We start from the raw sequence: 27763 nt of genomic DNA on the forward strand, positions 1-27763 counted from the left end.
GCTACAGTTTGCGGAAGGCCCTTTTCTGTTTCAACATGACAATACCCCAGTGCTCAAAGTGAGGTCCATACAGAAATGTTTTGTAGAGATTGGTGTGGAGAACTTGACTGGCATGCACAGAGCCCTGACCTCAACCCCATCGAACACCTTTGGGATGAATTGGAACGCCGACTGCGAGCCAGGCCTAATCACCCAACATCAGTGCTCGACCTCACTAATGCTCTTGTGGCTGAATAGAAGCAAGTCCCCGCAGCAATGTTCCAACATCTAGTGCAAAGCCTTCCCAGAAGAGTGGAGGCTGTTATAGCAGCAAAGGGGGGACGAACACCATATTAATGCACATGATTTTGGAATGAGATGTTCGACGAGCAGGTGTCCACATACCTTTGGTCATGAAGTGTAGAAATCATTCGTTAAGACAGGAGTAATTGTTGTGAAGTTGTTCTGAATAACATTGTGAATATATGTCATATCAAGAGACTATGCCTGATTATTCATGTAACACACTGACAGTGTTACATTAAGAACAGGTGTTTAGAAATGCTTTCAGAGAGAAAGGAAAGCGGACATGACAGCGTGAACAAAATGTTATATGGATTAATCAAAGCGTCTAAGAGTACTATACCCATTAAGTTTTTCACAGAATAATACATTGCAGTTATTTAAAGTGTTTTATCTGAAATTCCAAATACAGTATGAACAAATGACCTGCATATAATAATATTCTAAAATATATCACAACACATACGCAGAAAATTGACTATCTGGACTCCAGATTGATAAAATAGAGTATATTTTTGGAGGGCGGCAGTACATTTCAGTAGAGATTGCATGCTTATATCATACATAAGTGTATCTTGCTCCAGTCATATGCTAATAATACACTATTCAATGACAGAAGTGGCAATGGGGCTGAGAAATATCTTTACATGAACACTGATGAATTTGATGTCCACATTATCTAATTGACTGTCAATTTCACACTTTCACATGGTAATGACAGTTAGACTGTGTCTTCTGCAGTATTTGCCTCATCAACTGCTCTCAACCCTTCGTTGCTGGCTTCTTTTGCAGCATTGTCCTGGCTGGACTCTTCTTCTTTTTCCTCCAGTTTAGCCTTCCTTTCCTCCTCCTTTTTCTCTTTGTGCAACAACCGGTAGTTGATACCCATCCCAACAAACAGGAACACACTGGCAATGATAAGGATCACCCCACAGCTCTGATAGGTGTATTGGTAGTCATTGTAGATGTCTTTGAATTTACCTGTGGCAAAACAAAATATTAATTCTAAATTGTATCAAAGTTAATCGTCTTTACTTTTCATAAAAATAAACCAGTTAGATGATTGCACGTGTTTATATAGAAACAAGGCGCATAAGTAAACTACAAATACATGTATGTGTGCACATACTCACCTAGCAAAGGGGGTCCTAGCAAGACAGGCCCACACTCCACGATGGTGACCAGTCCCACTGCACTGGAGAAGCGCTGGGTTCCCACCAGGTCCATGAGCGTCTCAAACAGCACCGCACTCAGCCAGCCGAAGGCAAAGCCAAAGAAGATGGCGTAGATAACGAAGCCTGTGTAGTCCACGGAGATGGGGGCCAGGACGTGGCACACACCATTCAACAGCACAGAGCAGGCAAAGAAGTACTGCACCCTCGGTCGTATCCACTTGGTATTGGCCACAATGCCCATGGAGGGCCGGGCCACCATGTCCACAAAGGCCAGGACTGACAGCAGGAAGGCTGCCTTCTCTTTGGGGATGTCCCTGCTCTTGGCGAAGTTACTAAGGAACACCAGTGGGGAAAAGAGGCCAAAGAACATGATGACGTTACCCATGAGGTAGAGCACAAAGCCCCGGTGTTTGAACAGCGAGAGGTCGATAAAACTGTTGCACTTCTGCCCACACGTCATACTCTCTTTGGCAGCGTCTTCACTTTTCAAGGAAGGCTGTGGTTTTGGTCCAATGGGTCTCATGAGAGAGCCAGCCACGCAGCAGTTGAACAGCAGGCCTCCCAGGATCAGGAAGCTGCCCCTCCAGCCAAACTGGTCAAAGAACCAGCTGTTGAGAGGTGCCAGGGTGGACAGGAACACCGGGCTGCCTGCCATGGCTATTCCATTGGCGATGGGCCGCTTATGGTAGAAGTACTTCCCAATCATAGTAAGGGCTGGGTTCAGATTGAAGGCCAGTCCCAAACCTGTTGAAATACATTAAAACAGTTTAAAAAATAAGACTTATATATAGTGAATTCCCATTGGCTTTAGTCTAGATACAGGATAATAGAGTGGTGATAATGTTCCTAAAGAGTTCCCTAGAGTGCGATAAAGGTCCTTAACAGCCACAACTAATTGTGATCATGAATGAAAGAGGCCTACCTCTTACAGTGGTGGAAACAGTACTCAATTGTCATAAACATAAAACTTAAAAGGAAATACTATACATCAAGTTCCTTATATTATGCAAACTAGACGGCACAATGTTCTTGTTTTTTTATTTTTTTACGGACAGCCAGGGGCACACTCCAACACTCAGACATCATTTACAAACAGAGTATTTATGTTTAGTGAGTCCGCCAGATCAGAGGCAGTAGGGATGACAACGCGTTATATTGATAAGTGGACCATATTGCTGTCCTGCCTGAGTATTCAAAATGTAAGGAGTATTTTTGGGTGTGGGAAAATGTATGGGAGTAAAAAGTACATATTGTCTTTAGAAATGTAGTGGAGTAAAAGTAAAAGTTGTCAAAAATATAAATAGTAAAGAAGTACTTCAAAGTATTTTTACTTAGTTACTTTAGATCACTGACCTCCAACCACTCCTACACAGAAGTACAGTCCTTCCACTGAGTTGCAGAAGGAGGCAGCAATCAGTCCACAGCCAGACAGGAATCCTCCACACATCATGACTGGACGACTCCCATACTTATTAACCAGGATACTGCTGATAGGACCTGAGACAAACACACACGTCACAAATGACAAATGCAACAGAAAACAGTCAAGATGGTTCATGCGTTGGAAAGAGTCACATTAGACAAATATGCCCAAGCAAAACTGACTATACCATTATGACTATCGAAATCTGACCTTTATAGGATGGCAAAATCACATTTTGAATTCCTTTCCCTTTATTAACATGGTTTTAAGTATGTTCATTGAGAAGATTCCTTCCTTTATTCTAAAGGTGAAAAGGAAAAAGGAAAGTATTATAAGCAAAGCCAGATAACTTGAAAGAGATGACCACTAGAGGTCCCCAAAGCCACAGCTCTGAGAAACACAACTTGTGTAATGATTTCTCTCACTGCAGCACTGCAGCAATTTCTCTGGTCTAGCCACTGTTCGCAATGCAATCTCACACAAAACAAGACAATCGTGATGAAACCAGAGATTGTGAGGTGTCACTACGGTTAGTGTATTCCTAACGTATGTGCTGAGACTGAAAAAAGTCTCTAAAGAGCAATTCAGAACTAGGCTACTGTAAAATCCTGCTTCAGTCTGCTCTGTGGGTGATAGTGTGTGTGCAGGATGTTATGTGTGCGTGTAAGAGAGAGGTTTTGTATAGAAAAAATAAGTTAAAAGTACTTGGACACAGGATGTAATTAGGACTGAAACCATAAAGTACATTGCATTTCATGTCCACTGTCTCCTAGCAGCATAGTTAGCACAGCATAAAATCAATAGAGTAGGCTACACTTAAGGCGTCCACTTCCCAGACAAAACAGTTTGTGCATATATTATGATGACATTTGGTGATGTTTTTGTTGTTTTTGGACTTTGGTAAGGGATTTGTCGGCTGTATGAGCACACACATTTTTTTCTCAAGGCCAGCTGAAGTTCGGGAGCCGAACGAAGTCTATGCCCCTTCGTCGGTGACTGGTCAACAGTAGGGATTCTTCAATAAAGTATTTGTCGTCATTCAACGAGAGATTTAGTCATTTAGCAGACGCTCTTATCCAGAGCGACTTACAGTAGTGTTAATGAGTGCATACATTTGTCGTACTTTTTTGTACTGTTCCCACGTGGGAATCAAACCTACAACCCTAGTGTTGCAAGAGCCATGATCTACCTACATCTTAGTTAGATGTAAAATTGCGCAACTAAGATCTCCTTGGCAAAAACGTAAAAATGTATGACAGATTTCTTAAGTTATCTTAGATTAATTGTGACTATTTTGAGGACATGTATACTGGCTATGGCGTCTCAAAATGGACAAACAGTACTATTGCCACTTTTTTCTCTTTTTTCAAGCAAAGGTCTTTTAAGGGAGTATGCCGAACTCAAGAATGCTGAATCCTTTAGGCAGACTCATTCCCTATGGGTATCCTACCATAGGTCCCATGTAATAGTAAATACTATCCCTTAATTTTGAAAGATGGGAACAATACAGTAAAAGGGAAATGACCTTTGTCCCACTCGTTCTGCTGTCTAAATATACAGTTTATTGTCTATTGATGTGACTTGATAAACATACTCCACATTTTTCTAATCAATGATGGCCTCAAGTTCACCCCGCAGTCTACTACTACAGTAAGTGCCCTATCATCTTCCATACTGGAAGCTTTGTAGGCAGTTCACAATAGCATCGTTTTGTTATTGTCTTAGACTGCAACATATTAATTCCATTTAGGTGTGGCTGAATCTGAGGTTTTGGCACACCAATTCAAGGTAACTACAGATCATAAACTGAGCATAACCACAGCAAGCTCACTACAATATGTAAACATATGCCTAGATGACATGCAGAGTTCAGCTGGCAGCATGCCCACTCTCTGTCTGGCTTACAACAACAGGGCCTAAATGGGAGCGAAGATCCACGTGGAAGATGCTTCAGCCTCCCTGCCAAATCCCGGCACCACTGAAGGAACCTAAATGGAATGTGACAGTTTTGTTTAGAGGTTGTCCAGACTCATTTGCCAGCTCGGAACACAACAAAGGCTTCTTAGATACTAATGCAGGCGAGGCTAAGCACCAACAAAGAGCCTGTCCCCTCCCTTTACAAAGACGAGCTGGTAAGGGGGAAAAAAGTATGAGAGGTAGCCTATGACCAAACCTGACAATGTAAGAGATTACGAGAAGGATAGGTAAGAAATTCAAGAGGGGACAAGTGGACTGCTTCCAATTATTCAGTGAATGTATACATTTTCCATAACATGATTTTTTTCATAGCATTCATGGATGACACACAAATACTCTTCAATAAAGTGTTATGGCAACTTACAGTTAAATAAGGCAAGCAACACAATACATTTTCTGTTGCGCAAGAAGGCCTACATGCAAAAATTGAGCATGTATGGATTGCCACTGTGCTGCTGCTTGGTCTTTGGGGGTCTAGGCAGGTTACTGTACTTCACAACAACTGTAAAAAAAATACAAATACATTTGATTCAATGACTCATTGATTCATTGAACTACAATCTAGAAGAACACATATTGTGTGCTGTGCACTGTTGGTCATCACCCCCATCTTAAGGCTTACCGCCCTGACTCAGGGGACTCGTATATGTTGAGTCAGGGTGTGTATATTCTTTGTTATGTAGTATTTTCTATGTGGGATCTAGTATGTTTAGTACCGGCACTAATCCTCTCAGGAGTTCAGTGTTTTGGTAATTACTCGGACAGTTCTTTTTCTTCCACATGTTATTGTAAACAGGCACTACTACTAAGCCGGCTGAAAACGCTGGCGATTTGTGCAGCTAATAACTATGTTTAGTAACTTTTCTGAGACAACACCGTGCCAGTTTGTTCCGTTCATCTCCCCTCCTGGAGAGAAAACAGACAATGCTGACAATGCTTTCTTATCTAGCACCAGACCTCATCTTGAGGGACAAGGAGCATGAGAAGGAGAGTCCCTCTGATTACTGTTCTGTCTGTGCGTGTTGATGAAAAGAGTCATATCACCGGTTCACTGGGCAGACCTGTTTAACATCACCCAGCATTTGATTCACCCCAGTCCCCGCCGGTACAGGAACCCAGACCAACCGACACACACACAGTGGTCTGCCTGACTTTCATGTAGGCCATTTCATCTCCTCAGCCTCAGATGTCACCTGGGACAACATTCATGTGATCAGAGCATTAACACGCACACTGGAATGCGAGGAACCTCATCCATGGACTCAGGAGACAGAGATGAGAGAGCAAGAGAGAGAGAGAGAGAGAGAGAGAGAGAGAGAGAGAGAGAGAGAGAGAGAGAGAGAGAGAGAGAGAGAGAGAGAGAGAGAGAGAGAGAGAGAGAGAGAGAGAGAGAGAGAGAGAGAGAGAGAGAGAGAGAGAGAGAGAGAGAGAGAGAGAGAGAGAGAGAGAGAGAGAGAGAGGGAGAAACAGAAAACCGAAGAAAAGTAACAACAGTGACAAATGGTTTGATGAAGAATGCAAAAACCTAAGAAAGAAATTAAGAAATCTATCCAACCAAAAACATAGAGACCCAGAAAACCTGAGCCTACGCCTTCACTATGGTGAATCACTAAAACAATACAGAAATACACTATGGAAAAAGAAGGAACAGCATGTCAGAAATCAGCTCAATGTAATTGAAGAATCCATAGACTCTAACCACTTCTGGGAAAATTGGAAAACAAACAACAACACGAAGAGCTATCTATCCAAAAAAGGAGATGTATGGGTAAACCACTTCTCCAATATTTTTGGCCCTATAACAAAGAACAAACAGCAAAAAATATATACATGATCAAATGGTCCTCTGTAGCTCAGCTGGTAGAGCACGGCGCTTCTAACGCTAAGGTAGTGGGTTCGATCCCTGGGACCACCCATACACAAAAATGTATGCACGCATGACTGTAAGTCGCTTTGGATAAAATCGTCTGCTAAATGGCATATTATTATTATTATTAAATGCAAATCTTAGAATCAACTATTAAAGACTACCAGAACCCACTGGATTCTCCAATTACATTGAATGAACTACAGGACAAAATACAAACCCTCCAACCCAAAAAGGCCTGTGGTGTTGATGGTATACTCAATGAAATGATAATATATACAGACCTCAAATTCCAATTGGCTATACTTAAACTCTTTAACATCATCCTTAGCTCTGGCATCATCCCCAATATTTGGAACCAAGGACTGATCACCCCAATCAACAAAAGTGGAGACAAATTTGACCCCAATAACTACCTTGGGATATGCGTCAACAGCAACCTTGGGAAAATCCTCTGCATTATCATTAACAGCAGACTAGCTCATTTCCTCAGTGAAAACAATGTACTGAGAAAATGTCAAATTGGCTTTTTACCAAATGACCGTACGACAGACCACGTATTCACCCTGCACACCCTAATTGACAAACAAACAAACCAAAACAAAGGCAAAGTCTTCTCATGCTTTGTTGATTTCAAAAAAGCTTTTGACTCAATTTGGCATGAGGGTCTGCTATACAAATTGATGGAAAGTGGGGTTGGGGGGAAAAACATACGACATTATAAAATCCATGTACACAAACAACAAGGCACTAGAACAGTCTGCAGCACCCAGCCTCACCCTACTAGAATCTGAAGTCAAATGTCTAGTGTTTGCTGATGATCTGGTGCTTCTGTCACCAACCAAGGAGGGCCTACAGCAGCACCTAGATCGTCTTTACAGATTCTGTCAGACCTGGGCCCTGACAGTAAATCTTAGTAAGACAAAACTAATGGTGTTCAAAAAAAAGCTCCAGTTGCAAGGACCACAAATACAAATTCCATCTAGACACCGTTGCCCTAGAGCACACAAAAAACTATACATACCTGGGCCTAAACATCAGCGCCACAGCTAACTTCCACAAAGCTATGCCATCAAAAGGAACATCAAATTTGACATACCAATTAGGATCTGGCTAAAAATACTTGAATCAGTTATAGAACCCATTTCCCTTTATGGTTGTGAAGTCTGGGGTCCGCTCACCAACCAATAATTCACAAAATGGGACAAACACCAAATTGAGACAGAATTCTGCAAAAATATCCTTTGTGTACAACAAAAAACACCAAATAATGCATGCAGAGCAGAATTAGGCCGATACCCGCTAATTATCAAAATCCAGAAATGCGCCATCAAATTCTATAACCACTTAAAAGGAAGCGATTCCCAAACCTTCCATAACATAGCCATCACCTACAAAGAGATGAACTTGGAGAAGAGTCCCCTAAGTAAGCTGGTCCTGGGGCTCTGTTCACAAACACAAACATACACCAAAGAGCCCCAGGACAACAACAACAACACAATTAGACCCAAGCAAATCATGAGAAAACAAAAAGAGAATTACTTGACACATTGGAAAGAATTAACATAAAAACAGAGAAAACTAGAATGCTATTTGGCTCTAAATAGAGAGTACACAGTGGCATAATACCTGCCCACTGTGACTGACCCAAACTTAAGGAAAGCCTTACTATGTACAGACTCAGTGAGCATAGCCTTGCTATAGAGAAAGGCCGCCGTAGGCAGACCTAGCTCTCAAGAGAAGACAGGCTATGTTCACACTGCCCACAAAATGAGGTGGAAACTGAGCTGCACTTCCTAACCTCCTGCCAAATGTATGACCATATTAGAGACACATATTTCCCTCAGATTACAGAGATCCACAAAGAACTCGAAAAAGAAACCCAATTTGGATAAACTCCCATATCATTGTTACAACACCGTACACTACCGGTCAAAAGTTTTAGAACACTTACTCATTCAAGGGTTTTTCTTTATTTTGACTATTTTCTACATTGTTGAATAATAGTGAAGACATCAAAACTATGAAATAACACATATGGAATCATGTAGTAACCAAAAAAGTGTTAAACAAATCAAAATATATTTTATATTTGAGATTCTTCAAATAGCCACCATTTGACTTGGTGACAGCTTTGCACACTCTTGGCATTCTCTCAACCAGTTTCATGGGGTAGTCACCTGGAATGCATTTCAATTAACAGGTGTGCCATCTTAAAAGTTAATTTATGGAATTTCTTTCCTTCTTAATGCGTTTGAGCCAATCAGTTGTGTTGTGACAAGGTAGGGAGGGTATACAGAAGATAGCCCTGTTTGGTAAAATACCAAGTCCATATTATGTCAAGAACAGCTCAAATAAGCAAAGAGAAATGACAGTCCATCATTACTTTAAGACATGAAGGTTGGTCAATACGGAACATTTCAAGAACTTAAAAAAAACATTTCTTCAAGTGCAGTCGCAAAAACCATCAAGCGCTCTGATGAAACTGGCTCTCATGTGGACCGCCACAGGAATGGAAGACCCAGAGTTACCTCTGCTGCAGAGGAAAAGTTCATTAGAGTTACCAGCCTCAGAAATTGCAGCCCAAATAAACGCTTCACAGAGTTCAAGTAACAGACACATCTCAAAATCAACTGTTCAGAGGAGACTGTGTGAATCAGACCTTCATGGTCGAATTGCTGCAAAGAAACCACTACTAAAGGACACCAATAATAAGAAGACACTTGCTTGGGCCAAGAAACACGAGCAATGGACAAATTGGAGATCTTTGGTTGTAACCGGCATGTCTATCTGAGACGCGGTGTGGGTGAACGGATGATCTCCGCATGTGTGGTTCCCACTGTAAAGCATGGAGGAGGAGGTGTTATGGTGTGGGGGAGCATTGCTGGTGACACTGTCTGTGATTTATTTAGAATTCAAGGCACACTTAACCAGCATGGCTACCACAGCATTCTGCAGCGATATGCCATCCCATCTGGTTTGGGCTTAGTGGGACTATCATTTGTTTTTCAACAGGACAATGACCCACCACACCTCCAGGCTGTGTAAGGGCTCTTTTACCAAGAAGGAGCGTGATGGAGTGCTGCATCAGATGACCTGGCCTCCACAATCCCCCGATCTCAACCAAATTGAGATGGTTTGGTATGAGTCGGACTACAGAGTGAAGGAAAAGCAGCCAACAAGTGCTCAGCATATGTGGGAACTCCTTCAAGACTGTTGGAAAAGCATTCCAGGTTAAGCTGGTTGAGAGAATGGCAAGAGTGTGCAAAGCTGTCATCAAGGCAAAGGGTGGCTATTTGAAGAATCTCAAATATAAAATATATTTTGATTTGTCTAACAATTTTGGTTACTACATGATTCCATATGTGTTATTCATAGTTTTGATGTCTTCACTATTATTATACAATGTAGAAAATATTAAAATATATAATATATAAATACTTGAATGAGTAGGTGTTCTAAAACGTTTGACCGGTAGTGTATCTATATACATAATATGACATTTGAAATGTATTTATTATTTTGGAACTTCTGAGTGTAATGTTTACTGTTAATATTTATTGTTTATTTCACTTTTGTTTACTATCTACTTCACTTGATTTGGCAATGTTAACATACGTTTCCCATGCCAATATAGCCCTTAAATTGAAATTGAATCGAATTGAGAGAGAGAGAGAGAGAGAGAGAGAGAGAGAGAGAGAGAGAGAGAGAGAGAGAGAGAGAGAGAGAGAGAGAGAGAGAGAGAGAGAGAGAGAGAGAGAGAGAGAGAGAGAGAGAGAGAGAGAGAGAGAGAGAGAGAGAGAGAGAGAGAGAGAGAGAGAGAGAGAGAGAGAGAGAGACTGTTAAGAACGATGCTTCTGAAGAGTAAAAACATTCCAGAGACCCCATTCATTCAATTTCAAAGACAATGGTTTGATTCAGGCCTCGCCGTCTCGTTTTGGACAATACACTTCATCTTGATCTGGTGCCCAGTGACCTCACTCCACATAGTCAATGGTTGGGAAACTATGGGAGCCGTGTGTGACTGAAGAAAAGAAGGTGCATGAATGGTCCACTGAGCAAAAGATAGAGTGTATTTTTCCATCGCATTCTCACTGAATGGTATACTGTGAATACGGAGGCCTAACAGAGGCTTTCAGATCCATTCATGTTAAAAGGTGCAGTTAGAGTGTAAAGGGTGACATTTTCTAATTTGTGGTTGTGTCTATCATTATATACATTTTTTGTTGTTGCATCAAATCAAATATCTAAAAGAAAGCCAAGTTGAAGTTTCCGAAGTCTCACACAGCATCTTGAGAGCTGTAGGAGGATATGGCGGGACACATGCTTAATGATCTACAGCAGCTATAAGGTGTCAGTGGCACTTAAAAACTATCATCACCATTCACTAAATGGGATTACCAAGCTTTAGGAGGACACTATTGTGGTGTTTAGCAGCTGTTATTACTGATAACAATACATTTTACATTTACATTTTAGTCATTTAGCAGACGCTCTTATCCAGAGCGACTTACAGTTAGTGAATACATATTTTTTTTATACTTGCCCCCCCGTGGGAAACGAACCCACAACCCTGGCGTTGCAAACGCCATGCTCTATCAACTGAGCTACATCCCTGCCGGCCATTCCCACCCCTACCCTGGACGACGCTGGGCCAATTGCGCGCCGCCCCATGGGTCTCCCGGTCGCGGCCGGCTGCGACAGAGCCTGGATTCGAACCAGGATCTCTAGTGGCACAGTTAGCACTGCGATGCAGTGCCTTAGACCACTGCGCCACTCGGGAGTACAATGACAATGTAACTAATGTGCTCTTAGGCAGCGGTTACACACTGCCAACACCAGGTCTGGGTTTAAGTAGTATTTGTTTTCTATAAAATATTTTAGCTGTGCTTGATTGCGCTTGCCTGGCGCAATGGATCCAATTAAACGGTCCCTTGGTCCTAACCCTGCCAAGGCTCAATCAAAAGCTCAATGTATTGGAAAGAATGCAAATACTTTTTGAACCCAAGTCTGTTACACAATGCTCCACAACTCACTCTGGCTGTGCATCTTTCAGCTCACTTCTGCTACACACTATGTCATCACTCTAACTCTCCCTACCGGAAAATTAACACATTCCGTTTGCAATTCTAACATGTTCCATCGATTGTCAAATTACTTGATAACCTGTTTCCAATACATTTGTAATGTATTTAGGAACAAAAAATGCACTCCATTCTTGCTTTTCAGGTGTTTGTGAAAGCAAAGATGGTTGGAGTACACTTAGAATTGAATTTGTGTGAAAGTAAAACGTTTTTAACATGTACATTTCCGGGAGTGGTGCACTATTCGAACTTCCAGCTCACCTCCAGCGTACATGACCGCCAGCATGATGGAGGAGATCCAAGACACCTGGCTGCTGGAGCAGTCGAAGATGACCTCGATCTCCTTGAAGAAGACGGTGATGGACTTGGGGAAGGCGTAGGAGAAGCCAATAGAGATGAAGGCTCCCACCACCACCGCCCAGCCCCAGCCCCCCTCTGGAGGGGTGTACCCCTGGGGTCCTCCCATGGCAGGCGGCATGGCTGCTGCTCACCAAGCTCCTCCACACAGGACCCTACACAGCAATGGGCACCTGTTGGAGAAAGATGAATAACGTTTTCAGAAACGTGTCATCATTAAAACAAAGCTAGAACTCAGTCAACTATATGTTTTTTATGAATCAAACTATGTTAACTATGTCTCACAATGTGAAAAGAAACATTAATCACAAAGGTAAATATGTATGTTCAAGGAATACTTTTTCTTTACTGTTAAGGTCAGATCAATCAACATGCTTCGTAAACAACAAGTGTAGACTAACAGTTAAATGCTTACTTACGGGCCCTTTCCAATAATGCAGAGAGAAAGAAAATAGAGAAATAATAGAAAAGTATAACACGTCGCAAAAAATGCAGAAAGTACTTTTTTTGTGCTGAAGACATCTACAGTTGAAGTCGGAAGTTTACATACACTTAGTTTGGAGTCATTAAAACTCGTTTTTCAACCACTCCACAAATTTCTTTTTAACAAACTATAGTTTTGGCAAGTCGGTTAGGACATCTAATTTGTCCATGACACAAGTAATTTTTCCAAACAATTGTTTACAGACAGATTATTTCACTTATAATTCACTGTATCACAATTCCAGTGGGTCAGAAGTTTACATTCACTAAGTTGACTGTGCCTTTAAACAGCTTGGAAAATTCCAGAAAATGATGTTATTGCTTTAGAAGCTTCTGATAGGCTAATTTACATCATTTGAGTCAATTGGAGGTGTACCTGTGGATGTATTTCAAGGCCTACCTTCAAACTCAGTGCCTCTTTGCTTGACATCATGGAAAAATCAAAAGAAATCAGCCAAGACCTCAGAAAACAAATTGTAGACCTCCACAAGTCTGGTTAATCCTTGGGAGCAATTTCCAAATGCCTGAAGGTACCACGTTCATCTGTACAAACAATAGTACGCAAGTATAAACACTATGGGACCACGCAGCCGTCATACCGCTCAGGAAGGAGACGCGTTCTGTCTCCTAGAGATTAACGTACTTTGGTGCGAAAAGTGCAAATCAATCCCAGAACAACAGCAAAGGATCTTGTGAAGATGCTGGAGGAAACAGGTACAAAAGTATCTATATCTACAGTAAAACGAGTCCTATATCGACATAACCTGAAAGGCTGCTCAGCAAGGAAGAAGCCACTGCTCCAAAACCGCCATAAAAAAGCCAGACTACGGTTTGCAACTGCACATTGGGACAAAGATCGTACTTTTTGGAGAAATGTCCTCTGGTCTGATGAAACAAAAATATAACTGTTTGGCCATAATGACCATCGTTATGTTTGGAGGAAAAAGGGGGATGCTTGCTAACTGGAGAACACCATCCCAACCGTGAAGCACGGGGGTGGCAGCATCATGCTGTGGGGGTGCTTTGCTGCAGGAGGGACTGGTGCACTTCACTAAATAGATGGCATCATGAGGAAAGGAAATTATGTGGATATATTGAAGCAACATCTCAAGACATCAGTCAGGAAGTTAAAGCTTGGTCGCAAATGGGTCTTCCAGATGGAGAATGACCCCAAGCATACTTCCAAAGTTGTGGCAAAATGGCTTAAGGACAACAAAGTCCAGGTATTGGAGTGGCCATCACAAAGCCCTGACCTCAATCCTATAGAAAATGTGTGGGCAGAACTGAAAAAGCGTGTGCGAGCAAGGAGGCCTACAAACCTGACTCAGTTGCACCAGCTCTGTCAGGTGGAATGGGTCAAAATTCACCCAACTTATTGTGGGTAGCTTGTGGAAGGCTAACCGAAACGTTTGACACAAGTTAAACAATTTAAAGGCAATGCTACCAAATACTAATTGAGTGTATGTAAACTTCTGACCCACTGGGAACGTGATGAAATAAATAAACGCTGAAATAAATCACTCTCTACTATTATTCACATTCTTAAAATAAATTGATGATCCTAAATGACCTAAGTGTCACGGTTTCGGCCGAGGCTGCCTCTCTTCCTTGCTCGGGCAGGCTTCGGCGTTCGTCGTCTCCGGAATACTAGCTGCCACCGTTGCATGTTTCTATGTTCGTTTGCTTTTGTCTGACTGTTGTCACACCTGTTATCATTTAGTATCATTAGTGTCCTATATATTGTTCTCGTTGTGTTTGTCAGGTGTTGTGTGTGATTGTTTTACTGTCGTGCCGGTAGGCTGTATTATTACTGTTTGCTCGGTTGAGCTAGTTTGCTCCTTAGTTTTGGAGTATTTTGTCGCACCTGTTTGTGCGCTTGTGTTTTCGCCTACGTGCGGAGCTTTTGCCTCAGGGCATTTATTTTGTGTTTGTTTTGCTGTGCATCACTAAAATCTGTTGGACTAACGTACTGCGTCCTGCGCCTGATTCCACCCACACCCACCTACATCTACCTTGACAGAATCACACACCCTACTCGATGGAATCAGCAGGAGCCGCAGCAGCACAGGCGACGTTGGAGGACAGGATCCATGAGCAGGATGACCAGATCCTGCGGATGGGGTCCGCACTGCAGGAGGTGATCACCACCATCCGAGGCTGGGAGACCCGAGGGACTCCTCCACCGCCATCCTCCCTGCCCGCACCATCGGCCACTCAGCCCATTCCCGCTCCGGAACCCAGAGGAGTTCGACTCTCGCTCCCGAGGGCCTATGATGGGACCGCGGCCGGGTGTCAGGGATTCCTTCTCCAGGTGGAGCTTTACCTGGCCACCGTGCACCCGGCGCCCTCGGGACACGAGAGAGTGTCCGCCCTGATCTCCTGCCTTTCCGGGAAGGCGTTGGAATGGGCCAACGCAGAGTGGAGGAGGATCAACGCTAACACCATCACCTACGACGAGTTCTCCCGCCGCTTCAGGGCGGTGTTTGACCATCCCCCGGAGGGGAAAGCAGCGGGGGAGCGTCTGGTCGGCCTCAGGCAGGGGAAGAGGAGTGCCCAGGAGTTCGCCTTGGAGTTCCGTACCCTAGCGGCGGATGCAGGGTGGAATGAGCGGGCTCTCATCGATCACTACAGATGTAGTCTACGCGAGGACGTCCGTAGGGAGCTGGCCTGTAGGGACACCAGCCTCTCGTTCGACCAGTTGGTCGACATGTCCATCAGGCTGGATACCCTGCTAGCTACCCGCGGACGTTCCGAGGGGGGTCCGTCCATTTCACCCTCCAGCGCCTCCGAGCCGTGCCCCATGGAGCTCGGGGGCGCTGGCGCTAGAGAGAGGAGGGGTCGGCTTACGAGGGGGTCCATCTCCTGAACCAACTGTGGTCGGGGAGGACACACCGCGGCTAGGTGCTGGGGATGGCCTCCTCGGGGAGAGGACGACAGGTCCCGCACTGGGGAGTCCTTCCAGGTGAGTAGGCGCCCCACTCACCCAGAGCTCTCTGTTGCCCATTTCTGTATATCTGTGCGTTTTCCACAGGTAGCACCTCATTCCCAGCATAAGGCGCTGGTAGATTCAGGCGCGGCTGGGAATTTTGTTGATAAGAAGTTTTGTTTAGCCTTAGGGATTCCCCTTCTCCCTGTTGACGTTCCCTTTCCCGTTCATGCCCTAGATAGCCGTCCGTTGGGTGCGGGCTTGATCAGGGAGGTCACTGCGCCACTTAGGATGTGTGCGCAGGGGGGTCATCAGGAGATGATCCAGCTATTTCTGATCGACTCGCCTGCGTATCCGGTGGTGCTGGGCATGCCCTGGTTGAGTACCCATAACCCATCTATTTCGTGGCAGGAGAGGGCTCTGATGGAGTGGTCTGCCCAGTGTGTGGGTCGATGTTTAGGCGTTTCCATAGGGGCTACCTCGGTGGAGAGTCCAAACCAGGTGCCCGCATTGCACGTTCCCCCTGAGTATGGGGATTTGGCTATTGTGTTCAGTAAGTCGAGGGCGACGCAGTTGCCTCCCCATAGGCAGGGAGATTGTGCGATAGACCTCCAGGCAGGAGCTGCGCTCCCACGGAGCCATGTGTATCCTCTGTCTCAGGAGGAGAAGAGAGCTATGGAGACGTACATAGACGAATCTCTGAGACAAGGATACATACGGCCTTCCACTTCCCCTGCGTCCTCGAGTTTCTTTTTTGTGAAGAAAAAGGATGGAGGATTACGCCCGTGCATTGATTACCGTGGTCTCAATCAGATCACGGTGAAGTACAGTTATCCACTCCCGCTGATTGCGACCATGACGGAGTCATTGCACGGGGCGCGTTTCTTCACTAAATTAGATCTCAGGAGCGCGTACAACTTGGTGCGCATTAGGGAGGGCGATGAATGGAAGACAGCCTTTAGTACCACCTCGGGCCATTACGAGTATCTTGTCATGCCATACGGGTTGATGAACGCTCCTTCAGTTTTCCAATCATTCGTTGATGAGATCTTCAGGGACATGCAGGGGCAGGGGGTGGTCGTGTACATAGATGACATTCTCGTGTACTCGCCTACCCGAGTCGAGCATGTGGCCCTGGTGCGCAGAGTGTTGCGTAGGCTGTTGGAGCACGACCTGTATGTCAAGGCAGAGAAGTGTCTGTTTTTCCAGCAGTCCGTCTCTTTCCTTGGATACTGCATTATTACCCGAGTCGGTCTCCTTTTTGGGTTATCAGTTGTCTGCGTCAGGGGTGAAGATGGAGGTAGACCGGGTGTCGGCCGTGCGTAATTGGCAAACGCCAACCACTGTGAAGGAGGTGCAGCAGTTCTTGGGGTTTACGAATTACTACCGGAGGTTTATCCGGGGTTTTGGACAGGTGGCAGCTCCCATTATGTCTCTTTTGAAGGGGGATCTGGTGCGTCTGCAGTGGTCAGCCGAGGCGGACAGGGCGTTTGGGAGGTTGAAGGACCTGTTTACCTCGGCCCCGGTGCTGGCGCATCCGGTTCCCTCTTTGCCATTTCAGGTAGAGGTGGACGCGTCAGAGGCCGGTATAGGAGCCGTGCTTTCGCAACGGTCCGGCGCGCCACCTAAACTCCGCCCCTGTGCTTTTTATTCCAAGAAGCTCAGTCCGGCGGAGCGAAACTATGACGTAGGGGACAGGGAGCTGTTAGCCGTGGTACAGGCCCTAAAGGTGTGGAGGCACTGGCTTGAGGGGGCTCAACACCCTTTCCTCATTTTGACGGACCACCGTAACCTGGAGTACATCCGGGCAGCGAGGAGGCTGAACCCTCGCCAGGCGAGGTGGAATATTTTTTGACCCGGTTCACATTTAAGATCACATACATCCCTGGGTCACAGAATGGTAAGGCAGACGCACTGTCTCGGCGGTATTACACGGAGGAGAGGTCCGTGGAGCCCACTCCCATACTGCCGGAGTCTTGTCTGGTGGCACCGGTAGTGTGGGAGGTCGATGCTGAACTCGAGCGAGCGTTACGCACCGACCCTAGTCCACCTCAATGTCCGGAGGATCGGAAGTAAGTTCCGCTCGAGGTTCGGGATCGATTGATCTATTGGGCTCACACGTCACCCTCCTCTGGACACCCTGGTATCGGCCGGACAGTGCACTGTCTTAGTGCCAAGTACTGGTGGCCCACGTTGGCGAGGGATGTGAGGGTTTATGTTTCCTCCTGCTCGGTGTGCGCCCAGTGTAAGGCGCCTAGACATCTGCCTAGGGGTAAGTTACTACCCCTGCCCGTTCCACAACGACCATGGTCTCACCTCTCGGTGGATTTCCTCACTGACCTTCCTCCTTCACAGGGGAATACCTCTATACTGGTCGTTGTGGACCGGTTTTCAAAGGCCTGTCGTTTGCTCCCCATGCCGGGCCTTCCTACGGCCCTGCAAACTGCCAAAGCACTATTCACCCATGTGTTCCGGCACTACGGGATACCCGAGGATATTGTGTCTGATCGAGGTCCCCAATTTACCTCCAGAGTCTGGAGAGCTTTTATGGAGCGGTTGGGGGTCTCGGTGAGCCTCACCTCGGGTTACCACCCGGAGAGTAATGGGCAGGTGGAACGTGTGAACCAGGATGTGGGTAGGTTTCTTAGAACATACTGCCAGGACCGGCCGGAGGAGTGGGCAAGGTACGTTCCCTGGGCCGAAATGGCCCAGAATTCCCTACGCCATTCCTCCACTAACCTAACCCCTTTCCAATGTGTGTTAGGTTACCAGCCGGTTCTGGCACCTTGGCAGCAGAGCCAGATCGAGGCTCCTGCGGTGGATGAGTGGGTGCGGCGCTCGGAGGAGACATGGAACGCTGCACACGTCCACCTGCAGCGGGCCATCCGTCGTCATAAGGCGAGCGCCGATCTCCACCGCAGTGAGGGACCGGTGTACGCACCTGGTGATCGAGTCTGGCTCTCTACCAGAAACCTGCCCCTCCGCCTGCCCTGTCGGAAACTGGGTCGGCGGTTTGTAGGGCCATTTAAAGTCCTGAGAAGGTTGAACGAGGTGTGTTACAAATTACAACTGCCTGTGGAGTATAAAAGTATTAACCCCTCGTTCCATGTGTCTCTTCTCAGGCCGGTGGTAGCTGGCCCACTCCAAGAAAGTGAGATCAGGGAGACTCCTCCGCCCCCATTGGACATCGAGGGGGCACCGGCGTACTCTGTGCTGTCCATCTTGGATTCGAGATGTCGGATGGGGGGTCTCCAATATCTAGTGGAGTGGGAGGGGTACGGCCCGGAGGAACGGTGCTGGGTGCCGAGGAGAGACATTTTGGACCCGTCTCTCCTGACGGAATTCCATCGTGGCCACCCGACGCATCCTGCTCCGCGTCCTCCTGGTCGTCCCCGAGGCCGGAGTCGGCGCACGTCTGGAGCCGCGCGTCAAGGGGGGGGGGTACTGTCATGGTTTCGGCCGAGGCTGCCTCTCTTCCTTGCTCGGGCAGGCTTCGGCGTTCGTCGTCTCCGGAATACTAGCTGCCACCGTTGCATGTTTCTATGTTCGTTTGCTTTTGTCTGATTGTTGTCACACCTGTTATCATTTAGTGTCATTAGTGTCCTATATAGTTCTCGTTGTGTTTGTCAGGTGTTGTGTGTGATTGTTTTACTGTCGTGCCGGTAGGCTGTAATATTACTGTTTGCTCGGTTGAGCTAGTTTGCTCCTTAGTTTTGGAGTATTTTGTCGCACCTGTTTGTGCGCTTGTGTTTTCACTTACGTGCAGAGCTTTTGCCTCAGGGCATTTATTTCGTGTTTGTTTTGCTGTGCATCACTAAAGTCTGTTGGACTAACGTACTGCGTCCTGCGCCTGATTCCACCCACACCCACCTACATCTATTTTGACACTAAGACAGGGAATTTTTACTAGGATTAAATGTCAGGAATTGTGAAAAACTGAGTTTAAATGTTTTTGGCTAAGGTGTATGTAAACTTCCGACTTCAACTGTATATCTGTCCGCTAACACAGGACTAGTAAAGGCCCAGTGCACTACTTTTGTGAAAAAATGTCAACTAAATGTATTTGAGTGTTTACCAGCATTTGTAACTTGAGTTTGATAATTACAAAACAGTTAATACTTGTGGAATATAAAAAAATACTTGCTTGATACAGTATATGTTTTCCAGTTTCTTGAAATACTTTGCAAATGCAACTTATTTCTATGTAAAAACTGAAATGATCTATTCATTCCTTTTCCATAGACACTCTTATCAAGAGCAATTTACCGTAGGGAGTGCTTACATTTTCATACTGGTCCGCCGTGGAAATCAAATCCACAACCATAGCATTGCAAGTGCCACGCACTACCAACTGAGCCACCCCATCACATCACAGCATCAGAAACCACTTGATGTGTCAATGTACTCAATTACTGTATTGTGTTTTTCTTTATGGGGATGGAATGTACAATACAGTAATGCACATTTACATTGTGGTTTGTAAGGATGGTAAATTAACACTGCACAAAAAGTGGGATTTTTCCAAGTTATTTGATCAAGAAAAATATTTAATTTGATGTGGATGTTTTGTGTCTTTGCCCATCATTTTGCACCTTTCTGGATTCCATTAGAATGACAATCACAAAGAAAGGGACAGGGCAACAACTCTTACAATTCCAGCTATTGAATCCCGCAAGATACTGTTCTTAATTATACAACTACTTTTTTGCCAAAGTGAAGATGCTGAATTATTATTTTTTTTAACTTGAAAAAGCCCAGTGCACGCACTGCTTTTGTGCATTTTTTTGGGGGGGCCATAAAGTATATATATTTTTTATAAATATATATTTCTTATTCGAATTTTTCAGGGTGTGCTGCAGTACCCTCAGCACCCCTACTTCCTGCGGCTATGTTTGGTAGATATCACAGGTGTGTCATGGTAATTTGCTTTTGTGAATTAATGTTATTGCAACAAGAACTACATATCAAACAGCGAGAGGGTTAAGGCATGCATGAACATGTCCTGCTAACATCAATGGCTTGATGTTGACTTAAATGAGCGTTCAGCAGTTGCTTATTAACTTATAAACACTGAATGAGCTTAGTTCAACTGTCCTACCCCATCAGAACCCAAAATATAAGCTTGTTTTACTCCAATGTTTGTAAACAAAGTAAATCTAAACGAGCAGGCTCTACTGCCTGTTTGTGTACATTTTGGTAAGAAGCCTCAAAACATGGTTAAAACTAACATTTTGAAATCATGGATGGTCAGTACTTGCATCCATAGCTCTGTTTATGATTTTGAGACAGGTTACATTTCTCCAGCCCCATCCCTCAGCTTCTTACCAAACAGAGTTTGGGGAGTAAGCTTTGTTATTGTTTTAATTGCTAATTGCCGTTTTAAATAGTTCACCTTTAGGCCATGTGCATGATTATTTCTTACCAGTGTATGAAACGCAGAATCCATAACTTCCTCCTCAGTATTTCACAAGTAAATGGATGAATTTGATTTACCGAAAATATACATCCTAAAAAGCCCAATATTGACTATGTGGGTGCCATTTCTGGAGCTGCTTTTTACACCTACTGTAAATCCAGCCGTCCATTATATTCCCACGGCCCCTCACTTCTGAGCTGATGAATACAGAACCATCTGCAGAGTCATATGGCTTATTGTGTTGTTTACACTGGGGAGCCCATCCACAGTGCTCATTGATCAAACCATGAATACATGTTATATTTAGCTTCCTCCAAAGCTAAGGGCTATGCTTTCATAAAGAGGGTAATGATTTAGAGCTTCTGCATGTTCTGTGGAGAGGACTCTTGATCTAAAGGAAGTAATGGTCCTCTCTGGTGGTGAAAACAGTGTAGGATTAGCAGTTTGTGTATTTTACAGTGGGGCCTCAGCATGTACTGTATCTTTCCAGAGTTTGAGAAATTGTGACGCTAAGCTGAGAGTTTAGCTGGGGTGATGTGATTGTATTGATTAAACACTGACGTTTTGGAGGAAAGTGGGGTGATTTTTTAAAAAGCCCATTATTTCTTCCTAAAACAGTCCAGACAGAGCTTTGATGCAAAGGTAATATAATGAGTCAATGACCTACGGTAGGCTTATGTATGACAGCCTCTGAGTTTCTCGTTTGAACACAAACGTTTTTTAGGATGAACTGTGTTATACTGAAAATCCATGCATGTTGGATACAACATATTGCATGTTGCACGGTGTAACAGGAATTTCCAGATAAACAAAACAGGGAGCAGTCGTTGATAATATCAATCAAAAATCTGTCTGTTTTGTTACAATTTGCAACAGGGAAAATATATAAATATGCTAAGCTAAGCATTGTGTTAATCACAATAAATTGAATAGGAACTTTAATCACCTTAAATTTCCCCATTACACACAGTGTCAGTCTGGAATTGGTTTCCAAAGATTTCCCTCGAATTTAACCTACATATAGGGAAGGCTGCCATTGGAGTCTCTTAAAGACATTCACCGTGCCATGATGGTTTACAATGTTCCTTTGTTAGCAGCTGTGTACTCTGTGTAGAGCGAGAATGGAAAAAGAAGATGGTGTTCCCAATCAACTTCAATTTCAGCCATTATCTGACGAGGACTCCTGGGTCCTACAGCATGCTCTTTTAACTGTGCAGTACGCAGTACAAACGTGGCGTTTAGCAAATCACTTTCTACATTTTGAGCAGTTTAATAGAAGAGAGATGCAGATGAATGTGAATAAATATTTCACTTACTGCTGTGAAAATTTGAGTAAGACTCCTGATAAATTTAACAATTTACGACTAGAGTGACAGCATGCACTAAACCAGATCATGTAGTTATCAGCAGATATTAAAGAATGTGTCATTTAAATGGGACTTGAAAACTGTATCGCACAGGAGTTTGCACATGTCCAAAGTGCACTTATCAGGAGTGGACTGCACTGTTAAATGGGTGTGAGAATGCAATGTACTGGGTGTCCTCTTACAACCCTCACTTCCTGCCCTGGGAACAAAGGTCAGCACAAAGATATGTCTCTGTCTGAAAATAGTCTTTACACGTTCAACAGGCAGTCTCTCAATCCGCACATGTTTGTGCTAGGGCACACAGCACACACCGGGTACACTTTGTACATTCTGTGCATGGGGTCAGGGAGGTCGTTGAGTCCCGCACGGACAAGACTGTGTAAACATATTCTGTTTTAATTTATGAATGGAGGAGAAAAATCAGGACAAAGACAATAATGTATATTAATTACTTATAAACACATCAAGGTTATAAATAATGAAATAAATAAGGGTGGCAAATTTCATCCACTCAAGAAGACTGAAAAGTTTGCAAACTAAGTGGGCAGTAATCTGTGAGTTGAAAACTCAATTTGATCCTGCTTTCTAGGTTTATCATATGCAGCCAGCCTGCATTGAGGATGAAATATGAGACAGGGGAACAGGGGGGATGAGCAATAGCCCCCTCATTGGCTAAAGTTCTGTAATAAGCAGCCAAAGAGGGCGGTCTGACAGTGCCACTTGAGATGGAATATGCTGCTTCAAACGTGCCAGCGGCACATGTGCTCGGCGCTAGAGGACATTAGCTGTGCCACAACAAGGTCTATGTCAAATCAAATGAAATGTTATTTGTCACATACACATGTTTAGCAGATGTTATTGCGGGTGTAGCGAAATGCTTGTGTTTATAGCTCCAACGTTGCAGTATATCTAACAATTCACAACAATACACACAATACACACAACCTAAAAGTAAAATAATTTTATTAAGGAATATATAAATATTAGAAATATTAGGATGAGCAATGTCAGAGTGGCATAGACAAAAATACAGTAGAATAGAATATAGTATATACATAAAGCAAAAATATGTCAACATTATTAGAGTGACTAATGTTCCATTATTAAAGTGGCCAGTGATTTCAAGTCTATGGATATGGGGCACCAGCATCTTAGGTGCAGGGTTACGTAACCGGGTGGAAGCCGCCTAGTGACGGCTATTTAACAGTCTGATGGCCTTGAGATAGAAGCTGTTTTTCAGTCTCTCGGTCCCATCTTTGATGCACCTGTACTGACCTCGCCTTCTGGATGATAGCGGGGTGAACAGGCAGTGGCTCGGGTGGTTGTTGTCCTTGATGATCTTCTTGGCCTTCCTGTGACATCGGATGTTGCAGGTGTCCTGGAGGGCAGGTAGTTTGCCCCCGGTGATGCGTTGGGCAGACCGCACCACCCTCTGGAGACCCCTGCGGTTGCGGGCGGTGCAGTTGCCGTACCAGGCGGTGATACAGCCCGACAGGATGCTCTCAATTGTGCATCTGTAAAAGTTTGTGAGGGTTTTAGGTGCCATGCCAAATTTCTTCAGCCTCCTGAGGTTGAAGAGGCGCTGTTGCGCCTTCTTCTCCACACTGTCAGATCGTCAGTGATTTATACACCAAAGAATTTGAAGCTTTCCACCTTCTCCACAGTGGTCCCATTGATGTGGATAGGGGCATACTCTCCCTGCTGTTTCCTGAAGTCCACGATCAGCTGCTTTGTTTTGTCGACATTGAGGGAGAGGTTATTTTCCTGGCACCACACTCCCAGGGCCTCACCTCCTCTCAGTAGGCTGTCTCGTCATTGTTGGTAATCAAGCTTACTACTGCATCTGCAAACTTGATGATTGAGTTGGAGGCGTGCGTGGCCACGTAGTCATGGGTGAACAGGGAGTGCAGGAGGGGGCTGAGCTTGCACCCTTGTGGGGCCCCTGTGTTGAGGATCAGCGAAGTGGAGGTGTTGTTTCCTACCTTCACCACCTGTAGGCGGACCGTCAGGAAGTCCAGGACCCAGTTGCACAGGGCGGGTTTCAGACCCAGGGCCTCGAGCTTAATGATGAGCTTTGAGGGTACTATGGTGTTGAATGCTGAGCTATAGTCAATGAACAGTATTCTTACATACAGTGGGGAAAAAAAGTATTTAGTCAGCCACCAATTGTGCAAGTTCTCCCATTTAAAAAGATGAGAGAGGCCTGTAATTTTCATCATAGGTACACGTAAACTATGACAGACAAATTGAGAAAAAAAAATCCAGAAAATCACATTGTAGGATTTTTAATATATTTATTTGCAAATTATGGTGGAAAATAAGTATTTGGTCACCTACAAACAAGCAGGATTTCTGGCTCTCACAGACCTGTAACTTCTTCTTTAAGAGGCTCCTCTGTCCTCCACTCATTACCTGTATTAATGGCACCTGTTTGAACTTGTTATCAGTATAAAAGACACCTGTCCACAACCTCAAACAGTCACACTCCAAACTCCACTATGGCCAAGACCAAAGAGCTGTCAAAGGACACCATAAACAAAATTGTAGACCTGCACCAGGCTGGGAAGACTGAATCTGCAATAGATAAGCAGCTTGGTTTGAAGAAATCAACAGTGGGAGCAATTATTAGGAAATGGAAGACATACAAGACCACTGACAATCTCCCTCGATCTGGGGCTCCACGCAAGATCTCACCCTGTGGGGTCAAAATGATCACAAGAACGGTAAGCAAAAATCCCAGAACCACACAGGGGGACCTAGTGAATGACCTGCAGAGAGCTGGGACCAAAGTAACAAAGCCTACCATCAGTAACACACTACGCAGCCAGGGACTCAAATCCTGCAGTGCCAGACGTGTCCCCCTGCTTAAGCCAGTACATGTCCAGGCCCGTCTGAAGTTTGCTAGAGTGCATTTGGATGATCCAGAAGAGGATTGGGAGAATGTCATATGGTCAGATGAAACCAAAATATAACTTTTTGGTAAAAACTCAACTCGTCGTGTTTGGAGGACAAAGAATGCTGAGTTACATCCAAAGAACACCATACCTACTGTGAAGCATGGGGGTGGAAACATCATGCTTTGGGGCTGTTTTTCTGCAAAGGGACCAGGACGACTGATCCGTGTAAAGGAAAGAATGAATGGGGCCATGTATCGTGAGATTTTGAGTGAAAACTTCCTTCCATCAGCAAGGGCATTGAAGATGAAATGTGGCTGGGTCTTTCAGCATGACAATGATCCCAAACACACCGCCCGGGCAACGAAGGAGTGGCTTCGTAAGAAGCATTTCAAGGTCCTGGAGTGGCCTAGCCAGTCTCCAGATCTCAACCCCATAGAAAATCTTTGGAGGGAGTTGAAAGTCTGTGTTGCCCAGCGACAGCCCCAAAACATCACTGCTCTAGAGGAGATCTGCATGGAGGAATGGGCCAAAATACCAGCAACAGTGTGTGAAAACCTTGTGAAGACTTACAGAAAACGTTTGACTTGTGTCATTGCCAACAAAGGGTATATAACAAAGTATTGAGAAACTTTTGTTATTGACCAAATACTTATTTTCCACCATAATTTGCAAATAAATCATTAAAAATCCTACAATGTGATTTTCTGGAAAAAAAAATATCATTTTGTCTGTCATAGTTGACATGTACCTATGATGAAAATTACAGGCCTCTCTCATCTTTTTAAGTGGGAGAACTTGCACAATTGGTGGCTGACTAAATACTTTTTTCCCCACTGTAGGTATTATTCTTGTCCAGATGGGATAGGGCAGTGTGCAGCGCGATGGCGATTGCATCGTCTGTGGATCTATTGGGGCGGTAAGCAAATTGAAGTGGGTCTAGGGTGTCAGGTAAGGTGGAGGTGATATGATCCTTGACTAGGCTCTGAAAGCACTTCATGATGACAGAAGTGAGTGCTACTGGGCGATAGTCATTTAGTTCAGTTACCTTTGTATTCTTGGGTACAGGAACAATGGTGGATATCTTGAAGCAGGTGGGGACAGCAGACTGGGAAAGGGAGAGATTGAATATGTTCGTAAACATTCCAGCCAGCTGGTCTGCGCATGCTCTGAGGACGCGGCTAGGGATCCCGTCTGGGCCGGCAGCCTTGCGAGGGTTAACACGCTTAAATGTGTTACTCACGTCTGCCACGGAGAAGGAGAGCCCACAGTCCTTGCTAGCGGGCCGCGTCAGTGGCACTGTGTTATCCTCAAAGTGGGCGATGAAGGTGTTTAGCTTGTCCGGAAGGAAGACGTCGGTGTCCGCGACGTGGCTGGTTTTCCCTTTGTAGTCCGTGATTGTCTGTAGACCCTGCCACATACGTCTCGTGTCTGAGCCGTAGAATTGCGACTCCACTTTGTCTGTATACTGACATTTTGCTTGTTTGATTGCCTTACGGAGGGAATAACTACACTGTTTGCATTCGGCCATATTCTCAGTCACCTTGCCATGGTTAAATGCCGTGGTTTGCGCTTCATGTTTCGCACTTTCATGTCTTATCTTATACAAGGTTAAATCCCAAGCAGACATCTTGCCGCTTCAGAGAGGCGAGCGAGCCCGGTGTTCAGAAGCCCCAGGACTTTGGCTGTTAAGCGAACATGGCCCCCCAAATGGATATTTGACTAACAGAAATGAATGGGGATCAGAGGCCAGGACAAAATTTGGGTTGTTGGCCCAATATTACGTTATTTCAGGATGCTTTGCTAAAGCCTACAATAAAAGCAAAGGGATTTAGGTTGAAGGCTTAGTAGGAATGAGTTGGAGAGTTCAGATCCTGGCCTGTGGTTTTGTAGTAGGCGATCCCCATTGATTTCTATTGCGGCCATGTCTCAAACATCCTCCTCAATACTATTTATAATGACCCCAAAGTGAGCCATCATGATCATGACCATTTCTGTCAATGCTTTTCAGGGCATGAACAATTAAAGAAATGGCCATGTTTCTTATCTCCCCCATCACTCACATAACAACTTGACATACTGTATGTGTCACATCAAACGTATCAGTATCCTTTTCTTTCCTCACGTCTTTTCTTCCACATGCAAATGAGAATGGTTCTCCAATCTCAGAGCTTATGCAGATTAGCCAAATGTACACGTGGATGTATGGGTTGCATCTTACCTTTGCCAGCAGCTCTTTCTAGATCCAGATGAGCTCTGCAGGCTGAGATGGGGAGCTCTCACTGAGGCACTTCAGCACAGGACAGACTGCATACTGTATTATATCATAAGTGGATCTGTGTAAGAAGCAAATACCTCTGCAGAAGTCTGGTCCAGAACGTCGGAGAGACAGTCCCAAACTATAATTAATACTTCAGAGTCAGCATAAGTGCTAGTCTGTGAAGTTGAAGTGAACTGGACAAAAGTTTGATTCATTCAGTGGGCAGATCAAACAGCTGGGCCGGCCAAGGCA

General features: G+C 44.7%; 1 protein-coding gene across 1 annotated transcript; it reads right to left on the reverse strand.

The window, feature by feature from the left end:
* Positions 1-657: 657 nt before the first annotated feature.
* LOC311133288 (monocarboxylate transporter 1-like) lies at positions 658-27763 on the reverse strand. The gene is made up of 5 exons (XM_084166776.1): positions 27473-27763; positions 12070-12338; positions 2811-2954; positions 1416-2201; positions 658-1263 (listed from the first exon to the last, which is right to left on the reverse strand). Exons 2-5 carry the CDS (start codon positions 12284-12286, stop codon positions 1004-1006), a joined length of 1407 nt encoding a protein of 468 aa, XP_084022902.1. The 5' UTR covers positions 12287-12338; positions 27473-27763; the 3' UTR covers positions 658-1003.

This window comes from Coregonus lavaretus, assembly GCF_964263955.1.
Source record: "Coregonus lavaretus genome assembly, chromosome: 8".
Taxonomy (NCBI): domain Eukaryota; kingdom Metazoa; phylum Chordata; class Actinopteri; order Salmoniformes; family Salmonidae; genus Coregonus; species Coregonus lavaretus.